This window comes from Lagenorhynchus albirostris, chromosome 1 (assembly GCF_949774975.1).
Source record: "Lagenorhynchus albirostris chromosome 1, mLagAlb1.1, whole genome shotgun sequence".
Classification (NCBI taxonomy): Eukaryota; Metazoa; Chordata; class Mammalia; order Artiodactyla; family Delphinidae; genus Lagenorhynchus; species Lagenorhynchus albirostris.
Window position 1 is genome coordinate 4,818,247 of NC_083095.1, and position 14,530 is coordinate 4,832,776.

Here is a 14,530-nt window from a genome sequence, read left to right on the forward strand (position 1 = left end):
TCTGTGTTCCAAAACTATCATGGGATGCCCCTGCTCAGCAAATCTAAACTTTCTGGGCAAAAGTGACCGGAGCAGGGCCCGCAGAGCACCTGACTGAGGCCGGGTGCAGACCGGTCCCCACAGGGCTCCAGGCCTGCCCTTCCCCACCAGGAGACACAGCCCCGAGGGCGGGTGGGCAGACACATCCCTCCACCCAGCTCTGCCCACAGCGACCCAGCCTGTCCTCTGAGGCCCCCGGCAAGCTTGCCGCCTCCTCAACAAGTGTCGTATATTAACGCATGTATGTGGAGCCTAGAAAAATGGTACAGGTGAACCGGCCTGCAGGGCAGAAATGGAGACACAGATGCAGAGAACAAACGTATGGACACCAAGGGGGGAAAGCAGCGGGGTGGGGGTGGTGTGATGAATTGGGAGATTGGGATTGACATGTACACACGGATGTGTATAAAATGGATGACTAATAAGAACCTGCTGTATAAAAAAATAAAATAAAAAAATTTTAAAAATAGGAAGAAAAAAGGAAAAAATTTAAATACCTGCATGTTCGTGCACACACACACACATCACGCCACATACTATACACACATATACACACACACAAAAGCCTGGGCTGCCCATGTCTGGCAGACTGGCCCCACCCCCTGGGGTCCTAGGAAGGGGCTGCCCACGCCCTTCAGGTGGCCCACCTGTAACCATGCCACTCTCCACAGAACTCCACCACACCACGGGCCCGGCATCAGACTGGGGGCTTTCGACACAGCAGCCTGAGAAGCGCCGGCCGTAGGTCTCACAAGCTTGTCTCATCGAGGCAAGAGGCTCAGAGAGGTCAAGTGCCTTGCCCAAGATCACGAAGCTTTGGGGATGGAGCCAGCCCTTGAGCCCAGATCATTCCAACTCCAGGGGCCAGCCAGACACTGCCCACCAGGAACCCTCCAGACAGGCTCCTGACCAGAGGGACAGGTGCAGGCTCGCGGCAGGAAGGGCCAAGAAGCCCCAGGACTGGGGGATGGGTCCAAGCACGTGACAACGCACACCAGGGACGTGAGGAGCCTCCTGAGCTGACCACAGGGCCCCCGAACTCGCAGGAAAAGCAACAAAAATATGCATGTAAACCCTGGGGCTCCAGGCTGCAGACGGGACACGACACTGTCCCCACAGAACTCCATCAGCCTCGCGGACAAGAACACAGACACGTCATTCCAGGACTCAAACGTGCCACCTAAAATGACACTCATCGACAGAGGTCGTTTCCAAGACTTCACTGTACTTGGGCTTCCTTTCTTAGCTTCCAAAAATGCCTCCCAGGAAAAAAAGCTCAAAATGAAACGTGCAAATACAGTGTCCTCAGCAGGCAGGATCCAGAACCGTGAGGAAAACAGGCGGGGAAGCTGACATCTATTGAGCACCTATGGGGCTCCTGCCTCTGCGCCAGGGGCTTTGGAAGCGTTTTCGTCACACAGTCCCATGACCCAGGTACAACCAGGCCCTTCACAGATGAGCCTCCAGGCTCAGAGGGGGCGGCTTGGGCAGCTGGCCAGCCACTCACAGCAAAGCTGCATCCGAAGCCACGTCCCTGCAACTCCAAAGCTACTTTCTTTCCAGGAAGCTTTTGCTTGGCTCACGTGTATTTGGCACCAACTATGTACTGGGCTTTGCTAGGGGCCGAGGAAAGTGAGGAGGGGGACAGAGGACAGTCTGGGGCGGGGGGGGGGGGCAGGCAAGGGGCCTGGAGGGCAGGTTCCAGGCAGGTGTGACACACCTGTCACACTACCTACCTGTCCACATGGGCACTGCTTACTACAAGTCTGCCTTACCTCGGGAGCTTTTAAAATAAATAAATAACAACCAAAAAAGAGTTTCTGCGTAAACCGGAAGTCCCCAGCAGGGCATCCAGAGCCCTCCCCGCTCTGACCCTGCCCTCTTCCCCAGCCTCGGGCCCCTCACCCCATCATGGGCCTCATAGCCGCCCATGCTTAGAGCCAAGCCCACCCCCTTCACCAAGTGAAACTTCCCTCCTGGAAGCCTTCACCAAGCCCTTTCCAGCTGAGCTGCTGCCCTCCCCCGGGTGCCCTCAGCCCCCATGGAACCCCCTGGGGCCCCATCCTCACGGCCCCGACGCAGGCTTGTGAGCGCCTCTCCGCTAGTCCGTGGCCCCTAGTCCACTGTGCCGGCCTGGAAGCCAGGGTCAGCTCAGCAACCTTTACACCCCCTGCATCCGGCACAGCACCTGGTACAGAGCTAACTGTTGTTCGGCACTCAGTGGGGGTCGCAGTGGATGTCCCCAAGGTCCTGGGGCCTGGCCTGGGCCTTTCTTCCCCCTCTGCTCCCTCTCACTCAGCGACCTCATCCTCCGGGGGCGTGAGTGTGTCTGGGCGCCCCTGGCGCCCCCAGCAGGGGGCAGGGCTAGCATCCTCTGGTGGCCTGGGCAAGGCCGCCTCGGGGGAGGGGGGCGGCGATGGGCAGGACGCACCAGCCGTCCAGGTGGGCCATTGAAAACCCTCTCCCAAAGGCAACAAAGAGAACTCCAGAAATGCCCAAAAAGAAACCTGTAACCAGGCCCCACCTCACCGTTTTGAAGAACAAAACAGCCCAGCAGTTTATTCCTAAGAGCAGCTGAAAAGAGCAATTTCACTCAAGTCTTACCTTGAAGGTTTTATCCATAGAAGTTGAGAGAAGCATGTGGCTCTTGGAAGAGACTGGACACCACTGAATGTTGTTGACTGGGCCCCGGTGGCCTCTCAGATGGAAGAGTACCTTCCTGGGAATCTTGGTTTCCTTATACTGACTGTCCAAATACGGCTGAATAAACTCAGACACTTGGGGCGCCACACAGAGAGGGGCTGGGGCACGCCCTGCACAGGGACCCTGGGGCTCCATGTCTTTACTCTTGCCTGTTTCCGTGCTTAATGCTTGCAACTGTCTTAGTCTTTTTGGGGTATAGGGTACAACACAGTCCTCACACCACTGCCTCTGAAGAGAGCTGCTGTTTTTACCTGGGGTTTCAGATCCAGTTCGGGCACAGAAAGATGGCTCAGGGGAGCCAGAAGTTCCCCAGGAGAGTTTCACCTGCTTTAAGCGGGCAGCTGCCAGGGGCACGTGGCCAGCTGGAGCATGGCTGGTCCACAGGGAAGGACGAGCAGGCTGGCTGGTGGGGAAGGTGACCTCAGGCTCTGTCCTGGGCCACTGCAGCCTCTGGTTGGGGCAAGATCCTGAGTCACTGCTCCAGAGCCGAGCCAGAGGGAGACGACAGCTGGCTGCATCTTCACAAGAACCATGCTTTGTGGGCAGTGCGCCCCCGTCCTTCGCATCCAGGACTTCCGAGGCAAAATCCCGCCCAGGAGGTCTGTCGGCATCTGAAGCATCTTTCCTCTGGCCGGCAGGATTAAAACTGCCCGCAGGCTCAGTCTCAGCCTCTGAGTCCGAGTCATCATAAGCTACCAGCGAAGCCATTGAAGACACAGTTTCTCCTTGTCCGTCAAGGGCAAACTACCTAAGGCCAAACAAAGTGTCAGAAGATGTGCATGGCAGAATGTTTCCTACCACGTGCCGAAAGCAAACGTGCCACAGAGCAAATCCAAGACTGAAAAACCCATAAGAATAAACACATTAAAAATGAGGCCTTGGGACTTCCCTGGTGGCGCAGTGGTTGAGAGTCCGCCTGCCGATGCAGGGGACGCGGGTTCGTGCACCGGTCCGGGAAGATCCCACATGCCGCGGAGCAGCTGCGCCCGTGAGCCATGGCCGCTGAGCCTGCGCGTCCGGAGCCTGTGCTCCGCGACGGGAGAGGCCACAGCGGTGAGGGGCCCGTGTACCGAAAAAAAAAAAAAAAAAAAAAAATGAGGCATTGGGGGCTTCCCTGGTGGCGCAGTGGTTGAGCGTCCGCCTGCCAATGCAGGGGACGCGGGTTCGTGCCCTGGTCCGGGAGGATCCCACGTGCCGCGGAGCGGCTGCGCCCGTGAGCCATGGCCGCTGAGCCTGCGCGTCCGGAGCCTGTGCTCCGCAACGGGAGAGGCCACAACAGTGAGAGGCCCGCGTACCGCAAAAAAAAAAAAAAAAAAAAAAAAAAATGAGGCCTTGGGACTTCCCTGGGGGTCCAGTGGTTAAGACTCCGTGCTTCCACGCGCGGGTTCGATCCCTGGTCGGGGATCCCCCCACATGCTGTGCCGCACGGCCAAAAAAAAAAAAAAAAAATTTAACAACAAGAAAATAGTAAGACCTACACAAAGAAAATTTAAAATGTCCTGAAAGATATAAAAGAGGACCTGACTAAATGGAGACAGGGTGCCTGGACAGAAAGACTCATGGTTTTAAAGAGGCGCTTCGGAAGGGCGCTTTGGGCGGGTCTATCGTAAATTTAAACACACGTAGCTTTTACTGCCACAACCCACGCTGGAACTCTGTCCTACACAAATACTAGCGCGTGTTTGCAAAGACAGGTGTACAGAGCGCCTGCAGCACTGTTTATGAGCAACAGACAAGAAGCGCATACGCTCATCAACGCGAGTGAGGTTAGTTCTGAAAATACTGAAATGCAAAGATGACCAGGAACCACCGTGTGCTAAGAGCACGCTGCCCTCACCTTTGTCCTCCCTTTATGGTCCAGTCCTTCCTTTTATTCTCTCTGCCTAGAACGCTCTTCCCCAGATATCCCATCTCAACTACAAGCCAGTCGGAGAGATAGACCGGCAACACAGGGCGGAGAGGTGCCTGAGGCATGGGTCCACCCCATTCCAAGGGTGTGAACCAAATCTGCCGGTTTCACTCCAAACACAGGCTCACACAACAATTTCCCCTTTCTAAAAAACTCTTCCTGGAATTCTGAAACATCCTACAGAATCAGTTGTAGCCAACTAGTTTCTACAAAGAAGTACTTCCTCCTGGAATTCAATTCTGTGCAGTTAACATGAAGCAAGTAATCAAGAGGAAAACAACGATGCTGCACACATCCAGGACAGCAGAGGGCGCGGTGGAGCAGCCCTGAAAGCTCAGGCAACAGGCCACTTCCGGGAAAGCCTGCGTCCCCTACCTTAATAAACCATCCTGAGCTCCTCTTCCCACACGTGGGGTCAGGTGAGGCCTGAAGACTCCCTGGGGGTCCTCGGTTACGCCATTCCAGACAGCCTGTCTATCACCCACGTCTTCCCCTGGGCAGTGGGTTTCATGTCCCCTGGAATCAACCATCCCACCCCTTCCATGCCTTTCCCATAAAGGGTACCAAACAAGTTATGTCATCATTCAAAAAATGTCTGTTGCCTGCCTCCTCCAAAAATCCCACCCCCACCTGTAGCCCAATCCAGGCAGGTAACACCTTCCACACACAGCCATTATCTAAATAAAACTTCCACAACAAGCCAGCCCATCTCAAATGGAACTAATATAATATAACGGACGAATTATAAACAAAGGGGTGCGTGCACTGTGAAGGATTTGGCATTTCTTTTCTCTCACTACTTAGTCTGGTCCTGCATCCTGATCAGACACTTCATCTGTCTCAATTCCTATGCACAGGACCGCCCACCACAGCATTCCATCCTGCCAGAGGGAACCCACCAGGTTCCCACCACAAAGGCTCCTGTCTGCAGCCACTGGGATGGATTCCTACCCACCCAGTTGTCCAGAGTTGTCGAATCACAGGAGACGCCAATGACCAGAACTAAAGATGAAGTCTACAGCAAAAGATCAGAGAGTAGTGGGCTTGGGGCCCATGAGCCCCACTTCCTACAAGGCAAGGCAGCAAGGACTGAATGAATGCAGGCAGGTGGATGATAGGGCTCCCCATCTGCTTCATGTACATTTCATTCAGTCATTCAACAAACACTGACGGAGCATGGGCTACTAGCCAGGCCCCACACGAGGCACCAGGAACACCAGGGCAAATGAGACAGTCGACGATGCCCTGTGCTCGCCATGCTCACATGCCAGTGGGGAGAGACAGACCAGAACCAAGCGAAACAGAGCATGTCCGGAGGTGAGACATCCTAAGGAGAAAAGTAAAACAGAAAAGAAAAGGAGGCGTGGTAGTGGGCCTGGGATGCAGTTTAACATTGGGAGGCCGAGGCAGGCCTAAGGCAGAAGGTGATGCTCTGCAGGTGAGGGAGCAGAGGTGATAAAAAAACACTGAAGACCGGACCAACAAAACTGATCAAATGGGGTGAGAGAGAAGGAAGCAAGGATGACTCAAGAAAAACAGGCAAAAACGGAGAAGATTGTGAGCCACTGGGGACAACGTAAACTTTAGGGGGAAAGTGTTTGCTGCCTTTTATGTTTCTAAGGCAAAGGGGGAAGAAAAGGAAACTTTTTCATGGAAAGAGGGAGCGATTAAACCAAGAAGAAGAACAGCCAGAAGAAAAAGTCGTCTTTGGAGAAATAAGGCTACAAAAGGGAGGAGTGGCATTGGCAGTCATCAGCATGTCTGCTCCACCAGGGCAGGACTTTTTGTGTTCTGTTCACTGTTTGATCACCAGCATCTAGAAATATTTGTGAAATGCAACCTGGGGGGTGGGGGGGCACAGAGAAAGTAAAAGGAATAGGATATTCTCATTCAACAAATATTTCCTGATTACCTACTCTGTACCAAGCCTTATGTTAGGTCTTATGGACAGAGATTAAGCACAAAACACGGATCCTGCGCCGGAGGCCACAGACTGATGAAGGCAGCAAACAAGATACGACCAGAGATGGGTTTTGAAGAATGCAAAGGAGTTAGCCGGGCTGTCAAGAGTGAGAGGTGAGAATCGTTCAGAGCACTGCGCGTTCAGAAGTAACCGGAGACACAGGACAGGCGAGCGGCAGTGAACTGCCCGCGCGGAGTGGCGTGGAGCGCTCGGCCCACCGCCAGATCCCAGTCCCCTACCGCCCCCGGCCCTCCGCTCACCACACGCACCGGAAGCTCTCGGTCCTCCCGGAGGCTGTCCTGCCTGTACCCCGCAACCCAGTCGCGTTCTGCCGGCGCCGGGGCCGCCAGCCAATCAGCGGCGGCCTCCGTCCGGCCCCGCGACGCGAACAGCCAATGATGGCGCAGCCAGGCCGGAAGTTGTTCCGGCCGGAAGGCGTTTCCACGGACGCCCAGGAGGCCACCCGTGGCTGAGCCGGCAGCGCTGACGGCCCCGGCTGGGCGGGTAAGTGAGGGGATGAAGAGGGAGGGAGGCCGGGGCGGTGCCAGATGACCTGGCCCTCCCGGAGCCGCCTGCACGCCAAGGCCCGGAGTATCCTCCTCAGAGCCCGGCTCGCTGCTCGCCGGGTTCTGGCACCACGGGGTGCGCGGAGGCTGCCACGGCGCCCATCGCCCCCGTCCTCCCAGCGCCGCCGACCTGGCCTGTCGCCCACTGCCACCGGCACCGACCTTTCATCGTCTCCCTCCTCTTCTCGTTCGCCGAGGGGAGAGGCCCTCACTTTTAACGAGTGTCTGCCATGTGACAGGGGCTTTGCCGGTAGTATCGCACTTAGTCCCCTCCACGATAAAGTTACGAGGCTTCTTTATGCCCATTTCACAAATGAGGAAACGCAGGATGAAGCGGAGAGGGAATGTGACTTGCGCAAGGTCTTGTAACAAGAAGACTCCCAAACTGGGTTTGAAATCCGGGTCTGACCCCAGAACTCATGATCTCTCCACTGCCCTGTGCCGCCTCCGTGAACAGCAGCGGCGAGGAATTTACCATCCACCTTCCCCCCCAACCCCCTCCCTCCCCGCCCCAAGACTATACACAAACACAGTTATTCATACTGATCCTGAGAATAGGGAACGGGAAGAGGGTGGGGAGGTTATATGGAGGCCAACCTGGGATACGGGGTGGCTGATGCAATGACCAGCTAATGTCTTGCTTCCCGAGAGAGTTTCCCTGGTCCCCACCCGCATCCCCCCCTCCGCCCACCCCTGATTGGACAGTCTCATCGAAGAGGTTGGTCGAGAGGCTCAAGTGTTTCTGAAAAATTGGGTGATTTACGAGAAGCTCCTACATGCAAGTAGTAAAGGGTGGGGTGAACAGGAAAAAAAAAGAGAGAGAAGAGTCTTTTCTAGAAAGGAAACTGAAAGAAAAAGGGAAAGACTATTAAAGACGAGCTCGAGCTGCACTGGGCAGTCTCAGCTTCTCAACTGCCCAGCGTGACCAGTGGCCACCTCTGCAGCACCTCCTGCAACCTGGGTATGTATTGCCGTCTTTGCTAGGCTTAGAGTTTATTAGTATTTCTACCAGCCTTTTCCCAAAGTACTGGAAACCTTGGCTTAGGGCATGAGGAGTAGCATCTCTTAGGACCAGGGTGTTGTGCATTTTATTTCATCTCATTGTCCCAAAGTTCAGGTGGCTCACAGCTTCTGTAGGGAGTGGAGATACTGGAAGAGTAGCTGCCTATTTGGATTCGTAGCTTGACTTTCAGCACTTTGATGTTGGCTATCCTATTTTTCACTGATGAGGCCTCCTTAAATAGTCGATATCCATCCACGGTATCTCATTGTGATACTCATAAGTAGCTTATGCCTGGCTTCATATAAATTAATGTCCTCTTTGCCTTTTAAGATGATGTTCATTTTATTATTTGGAGGGGAAAGTAAGCTTTCCTCTCAGTGTTTAAAAAAGAAAAAGTGACCTCAATCTGTTCCAAGGTTTGAAGCGTTAAAGGACTCCTAGCTGGTAAGACATCATTTTCTTGTCCTCTGGAAACTTGACAGTCCAAGGCCATTGTCATCCACACTCAGGGGTCAGGATGTGGAAGATGGTCTCCCACCGCCTGGTAATATTCCAGGCATCCAGGAACTTCTGGGTACCCCACTCTTCTCAGCTGCTCCAGAATTGGCTGTAGTGCGTAATGCCACCCTTCCCCCAAATTGCAGAATCAGTGTATTCTGATCTTATCTGTGAGATGGTTTCATTGTGGCCCAAGGGATTGTCCTGCCGTTCTGTTAAACAGTTCTGTAATTCCTCTTTCCATTCCTCATCCCCAAACTGTGCCCAGTTTCTTCAGGTGCCTGTTATGCTCCTTGGGAACAGTGGAACCTTTCAAAATGAGCACAAGTTTCAAGTTCCTTAAAAAGAGGGACGGAGAGTTCATTTTGAAGAGTCTTGTAGTTTCCTCCTTAGCTGTGTGCTGACCTGCTGTGGACTCTGCAGTTTTGCTCTTTTCACTCCCAGTCCTTTTTTAGAGGAGATGATACATTACTTCACAGATATAGCTTCATTTCTTTGTTTTAGATTGTAGTATTTGTGAAATAGATAAAGCAGTTTTCCTTGACAAAAATTCAAAGCCCTATTTGCAGTTTACACAGTAAACACTGAAGGCAGTGGTCCTTAGTCTCTTGGCATCTCGGACCACTTTGAGAAAGTAGTAAAACCTGGATACTCTGCTTAGAACCGCAAACGTGCGGGCAAACCGTTGATGTCATTTCAGAGGTTCTGAACTCTGGGTTAAAAACCTCTGAAGCTAAATTAAATTCTAAAAGTTAGTTAACAAAGAAATAAAGGAGAACGTTGACTAGATAGGAGGACAAAAGGAGAATGTGTGCCCATAAATGGGCTAATGAAAGGATGCCTGACATGAGGGAAGTGATAGTTATATTCTCTTTGTCTCTGATCACTGCCGAAGCACTGTAATCACTCAGGAAGTTGCATCATGCGCACACACACGAGATTCCAGTGTGGGTGATTCCCACACAGTGAGTACATGCCTCGTGATCCTGAGAGCAGGGAGACCTCACCTGCTGTTTCCTCAGTCAAGTTTCATTCCCGTGTGCCTCTTCTTCCTTAAATGGGATTCTGATAGTTAAAGATACATGTTTTTCCCTACAACAGGGACCCTAAATGCAGGCTCAGTTCATCTAGCTGATCCTCTGCAGTTATCTGCTCCTTCGCAGGGGTAGATTCGCCGTCTGGGGCTCACCAAGTCATTCTACCTGGCGCTTTCCCTAGGAATTTTTAAGGGTAATTTTAATCTGTGCTTGATTTGGGTCCTACTCGCAGACTTCAAAAGCCACTTGTTGCCTTCTGTGCAGGACACCACATTTTTGGAAGGACAAGGGTAAACCGAAGGGAATTCCAAAAAGAGTGACCAGGATAGTGGGCAGATGTTCGCAATGGGTGAGGAAACAAGACTGGGTACGTGGGATTAACCTGGCTCTTCCCAAGTCTCGGAAGGCTCAGTGCAGTGTCAGGACGTTCTAAGAGGACTTCTAAAGTCCAGGTAGGAGAAATCTACCTTAAACTGGAAAACTGCAGAGGTATTATAAGAGGATATAAACCAGAAGGGGAAAATTAAACTAGATGATTTGTGAGACATTCATTCAGTAAACGTCTGTTGATGAGCTACTCTGTACCAGGTGCTAGAAGCACATGAAAGAATAAAACCCAGTACTTGCATTCTCTGTGTGACGGATTTTCATAAATAACTACATGCAGTGTGAGTGCTCTAATAACCTCACTCACGAGTGCTCAGGGATCCCCAAGGACAGAGCAACCAGCTTGGCCCCGTGGGTGCAGGGGTCAGGAAAGGCCGCAAAGAGGAGCCGAGGTTTGAATTAGTAAGACAGCGGGCAGAGGAGGGTATGAGACGTTCCGGGCAGGGGGAGCAGCTGGAATTTGAGAGAGCACATGCTCGAGGGGGGCTTTGGCATCGGATCCCGGTTCGGCTACTCTGGCATGGAACCTCAGAGGACGGTTCTAACTTCCCTGAGCCGTCAGCCTCTGGTCGCTAATGCAGAGCAGATACTGTACCACCCAGCTTTGAAGGTTGGGAGAATTGGGGATCATGGGTAAAGCATCTGGGCGTGATGTTTGAGCATTTGTGGCTAGAAGTAATTTTCATCACTTTGGTGGTTATTTGATATGGGCCTGAGTGTTTCTCCTCTCCAGCGCTAGTCAGAAGCTTCTTCCACATTCCTTCTCTTTTTTACGGGCCTCCCTTTCCAGGAATTGAGGCAATTCTCAGCAAGGAGGGGAAAGAAACTGGCTACTGTTCCATCCTGGTTTCAGTATTACGGTTTCATTGACTTATATAAAGATTGGTTTAAATTTTACGTATTTTTTAAACAGATATTTAACAAATGGATGAATAAAAATAAATTACCCCCTCAAATTTGTGTTTTGTTCATAGAGCTGCTAGAAAAAAAATTTTTAATGATCAAAGACACAAAATAGTCATTCGTTAAACCTCTCCTCTGTGGCTGATGCTTTGCTATTTACTTACCGACATTATCACACTTATTCCGTGACCAGTCCTGCAAGTTAGTGTTGTTATTGTTATTCCCATTTTACAGTTGAGAAACTGAGGCGTATGACAGTTAAGTAGCCCATAGGATAATGTTTGAGAGCATAGGTTCTGGGGTCAAACTGTTTGGGTTTGTATCTCATCTCGACCACTCACGAACTGCGTTATCTTGGGCAAGTGTTATAGCCTCTCAGTTTGTTCATCTACGAAACAGAGATAACAGATCTGTCCCATAGGATTGCTGTAGGTTTAAGTGAATTACTATGTATAAGGTGCTTAGAAGAATACCAGGCACTTAAGAGCTGGAGGTTAGCTGCTCTGGTGTAGCCGCACTGTCACGGTCATCCTCCTCGTCCAAGGTGTAACAGCAAGTTACAGATGGAACTGGAGCTCAGCCAAGCTCTGGAACCCTAACAAGTAATACTTGCAATGGGTTTGTGCCTTACTTTACATTTTGTAAAATGCCACCATGTCGTTTTTTCTCATTTCTTCTCATAACAGCCCTTGAGGTAGGTGACAGAGTTCCCGATGCTGCTGCTTTATAGCTGAGGAAGCTGACACTCAGAAAAGGGAAGTGACCAACCCAAAAGGGGCCCCAAGGCGGCCTCAGGTAGCCTGCCATGTGCCCCACCTTTCTTAAGGTTAATAGTAAATAATGACCAATAGGAGGTGCAGGGACACCTTCTTCAGAGGTTTGCGGTTATATAAGGCAGCATGTGGAGTGGACAGGCTGTATATGATTCTTACCTCATTTGGAACCCAAAAGGGATAAGGCCCTGCCTCCACCCAGACTTCCCTTCGTCTGAGAACGGAACAGCTGGCCAGCAAAGGAAGCCATTTGTTCAGCAGTATGTTGGTTATGACTGCAAAGGCCTGGGAATTCATCCCGAAAGCAATTAAGATAAAGAGTAAATAGCCATTTGCCAAATGTTTCTAGCTGTGGTGGACTTAGGGTTACTAAAGCACTTTGGTGTTTGCTGCCTGAGCAGACACGAGTCCTTCCTGTGTCCTGGGCACTGGCCGAGGCACAGGGGCACCTCGGCAGATGCACACTTGCCCTCGGTTAGGAGGGGTCTTTCTTTGCCCTCCCTAAGTCTGTATATCACAGCGATTCCTTTCGACCTCATCATTAGCATTTGTTCTTCCTCTTTTCCCCTGTTTCATGGCTCCAAATTTCTGCTTATATTTTTATTAATGTTATATTATCTATGCCCTTTCTTATAACTCATCTCCAACCTTTTTGGAAAGAAGAACTAGCTACAGTAAAGGAAAAACAGCTGCGATGGTTTGTTAATCTCTCTCTCTCCTCCCCCCACAGTCTTGTCTGGACCACTGAGCAAATCTGCCAACACCCTAGCCGGCTGTGAACGCAGGTCCTGGAAAATGGCAGATGTGCCCAACGGTGAGCAGGGCTGTGGGTGTCCACTGGAGCTGTTCAAGAACATTGCTGCTCAAGGGGAGCTCGTGAGGGCCCTCAAAGCCAGAAACGCGGCGAAGGTATGTCGTTTAGCTGGGTCCTACACACACACACACACACACACACACACACACACACACACACACACACACACACACACACACACACACACACACACACACACACACACACACACACACACACACACACACACACACACACACACACACACACACACACACACACACACACACACACACACACACACACACACACACACACACATCCAAGCCACGTCTGTAGGGTCATGTTACCAGGATTCCGTTCCCTCACCACCTGAGGTGTTTTGGCTCTCAATTTAAATGTATTTTCTCCTTTATCAGCATCGATGTGTGTAGTCTAAAGGGAAGCCGCTGGGAAACAGCAGCCGTCCACCCCGCCTCTCTCTGTTTCCTGCTCCCAGAAACAACGATTTTCAGTTCTTTTAGCTGATTCTTTGGCTATATAACCCCTACGTCTCTCAAAACCACACATTAAAAAAAAAAAAAAAAACCCACACATTATATTGCTCCTGATAGATGTTCGGGTTTGGGGCTTTCACTGTGGACGACAAGGAATTAGCACTTTCATAAGCACTTCCCATCCCCCCAGTCTCCATGTAAACGCTGCTGACCCACTGGGTATAGCATAAGTGCTTCTCCTTTCCTGCCCAACTTTTGTTTTCTCCAGAGTTGATAGTTGTCTTAATTGCTTTTTGCTTGGCTTTTCTTTGTTTCATTTTGGGGTTTTTTGGCCGCACCTTCCGGCCTGCAGGATCTCAGTTCCCCAACCAGGGACTGAACCCAGGCCGCGGTAGCGAAAGCCCAGAATCCTAAATACGAGGCCGCTTGGGAACTCCCCTGCTTGGCCTTTCTTTTTCCTTTTTAATTTGGCTGCGCCCGCCAGCTCTTAGTCACAGCACGTGGGATCTAGTTGCAGCGTACAGGATCTTTTAGTTTGTTCCTTTCAAACCAGAAATTCATGACCTTTAATTCTCAGAAATTATATTATTTCTTTGATTTATCCTGGGTTTTTTGTTTTGGTTTCTGTTTCTTTGTGTATTTTTTTAATTCAAAGACTGGTCCTCTGAATTTTTTATTTTTTGACTTATTTTCCTCATTTATTTTTCTTTTTGTTCTTCTTTTAGGTATGTTTCGTCAACTTCTAACTCTCCTATGGTTTTTCACTTATTCTGTCATTTTTGGCTTCCAAGAGCCGTTTGATCTCTGAACGTGCCTTTCCTCATAGCTCTCTGCTCTTATTTCATGGGTACACTGTCCTTCTGTCTCTGAGATCTTGGTGATAGTTTTTCCAGTGTTCTCCACCCACTTTATAAACTCGGTTTCTTCCAAGTTAGCTTTTTGTTCCTTCTGCCTTTTGTATTAGATGCCGTCGTCTGGTGTTTGGTGACGCTCAGCCATGTAGCGGCACTTTAGCGGGAGCGCTCAGAGCTGGGAGGGGCTTGTCCTGTGGCTTTCCCTTCCCTGGACGGCAGCCACGCTGCTCTCTGGCCTTGGGAAGGCTTCAGTGTCAGGGTCTTTAGAGCTCTTCTTCGAGGCTTGTAGAGTCCCCAGAGAGGACTCCTCCAGTCTGCTGTCCAGAGGGTACGGGTCCGGCCGCCAGCCTTGTGAGCTGAGTGGGGCAGAGGAGCTGGGCTGTGTGATCGCTCGCTGAAGCCCCCGTTCTCTGTGCACTGCCCCCGCCCCCGCCCCCGCTGGGCAAAGCGCCTCCAGTCTGGACACTTTTTACTCTCCTTGATGAGACACTAAACCTCTGGATGGGGGAGGGGGGATGTACCGGGTAGGGGGGAGATCTCAATAACTGCTTCTTAGACAGACTTTCAAAGTGCTCCTAGTTTTATAGCCCGCTTTCACCCTCACT

General features: G+C 51.2%; 2 protein-coding genes across 6 annotated transcripts in view; one reads left to right on the forward strand and one right to left on the reverse strand.

The window, feature by feature from the left end:
- Positions 1–7,596, reverse strand: part of WDR25 (WD repeat domain 25) — a 142,864-nt gene extending 135,268 nt beyond the window's left edge. Inside the window, exons 1-2 of one of the 4 annotated variants that reach the window (XM_060160413.1) lie at positions 7,343–7,596; positions 2,644–3,490 (exon numbers count right to left, since the gene is read on the reverse strand). In XM_060160413.1, the coding sequence (XP_060016396.1) occupies positions 2,644–3,450 (807 nt within the window). In that variant the 5' untranslated portion in view covers positions 3,451–3,490; positions 7,343–7,596. Of the gene's footprint in view, positions 1–2,643; positions 3,491–6,874; positions 6,942–7,342 lie in introns of those variants that run through there. The other 3 variants (XM_060160590.1, XM_060160497.1, XM_060160676.1) reach the window with 3 other exon arrangements.
- WARS1 (tryptophanyl-tRNA synthetase 1) overlaps positions 7,036–14,530 on the forward strand; it is a 32,449-nt gene continuing 24,954 nt past the window's right edge. Inside the window, exons 1-2 of one of the 2 annotated variants that reach the window (XM_060160861.1) lie at positions 7,036–7,118; positions 12,512–12,690. In XM_060160861.1, coding sequence (XP_060016844.1) covers positions 12,577–12,690 — 114 coding nt within the window. In that variant the 5' untranslated portion in view covers positions 7,036–7,118; positions 12,512–12,576. Of the gene's footprint in view, positions 7,119–7,928; positions 8,142–12,511; positions 12,691–14,530 lie in introns of those variants that run through there. The other variant, XM_060160808.1, reaches the window with a different exon arrangement.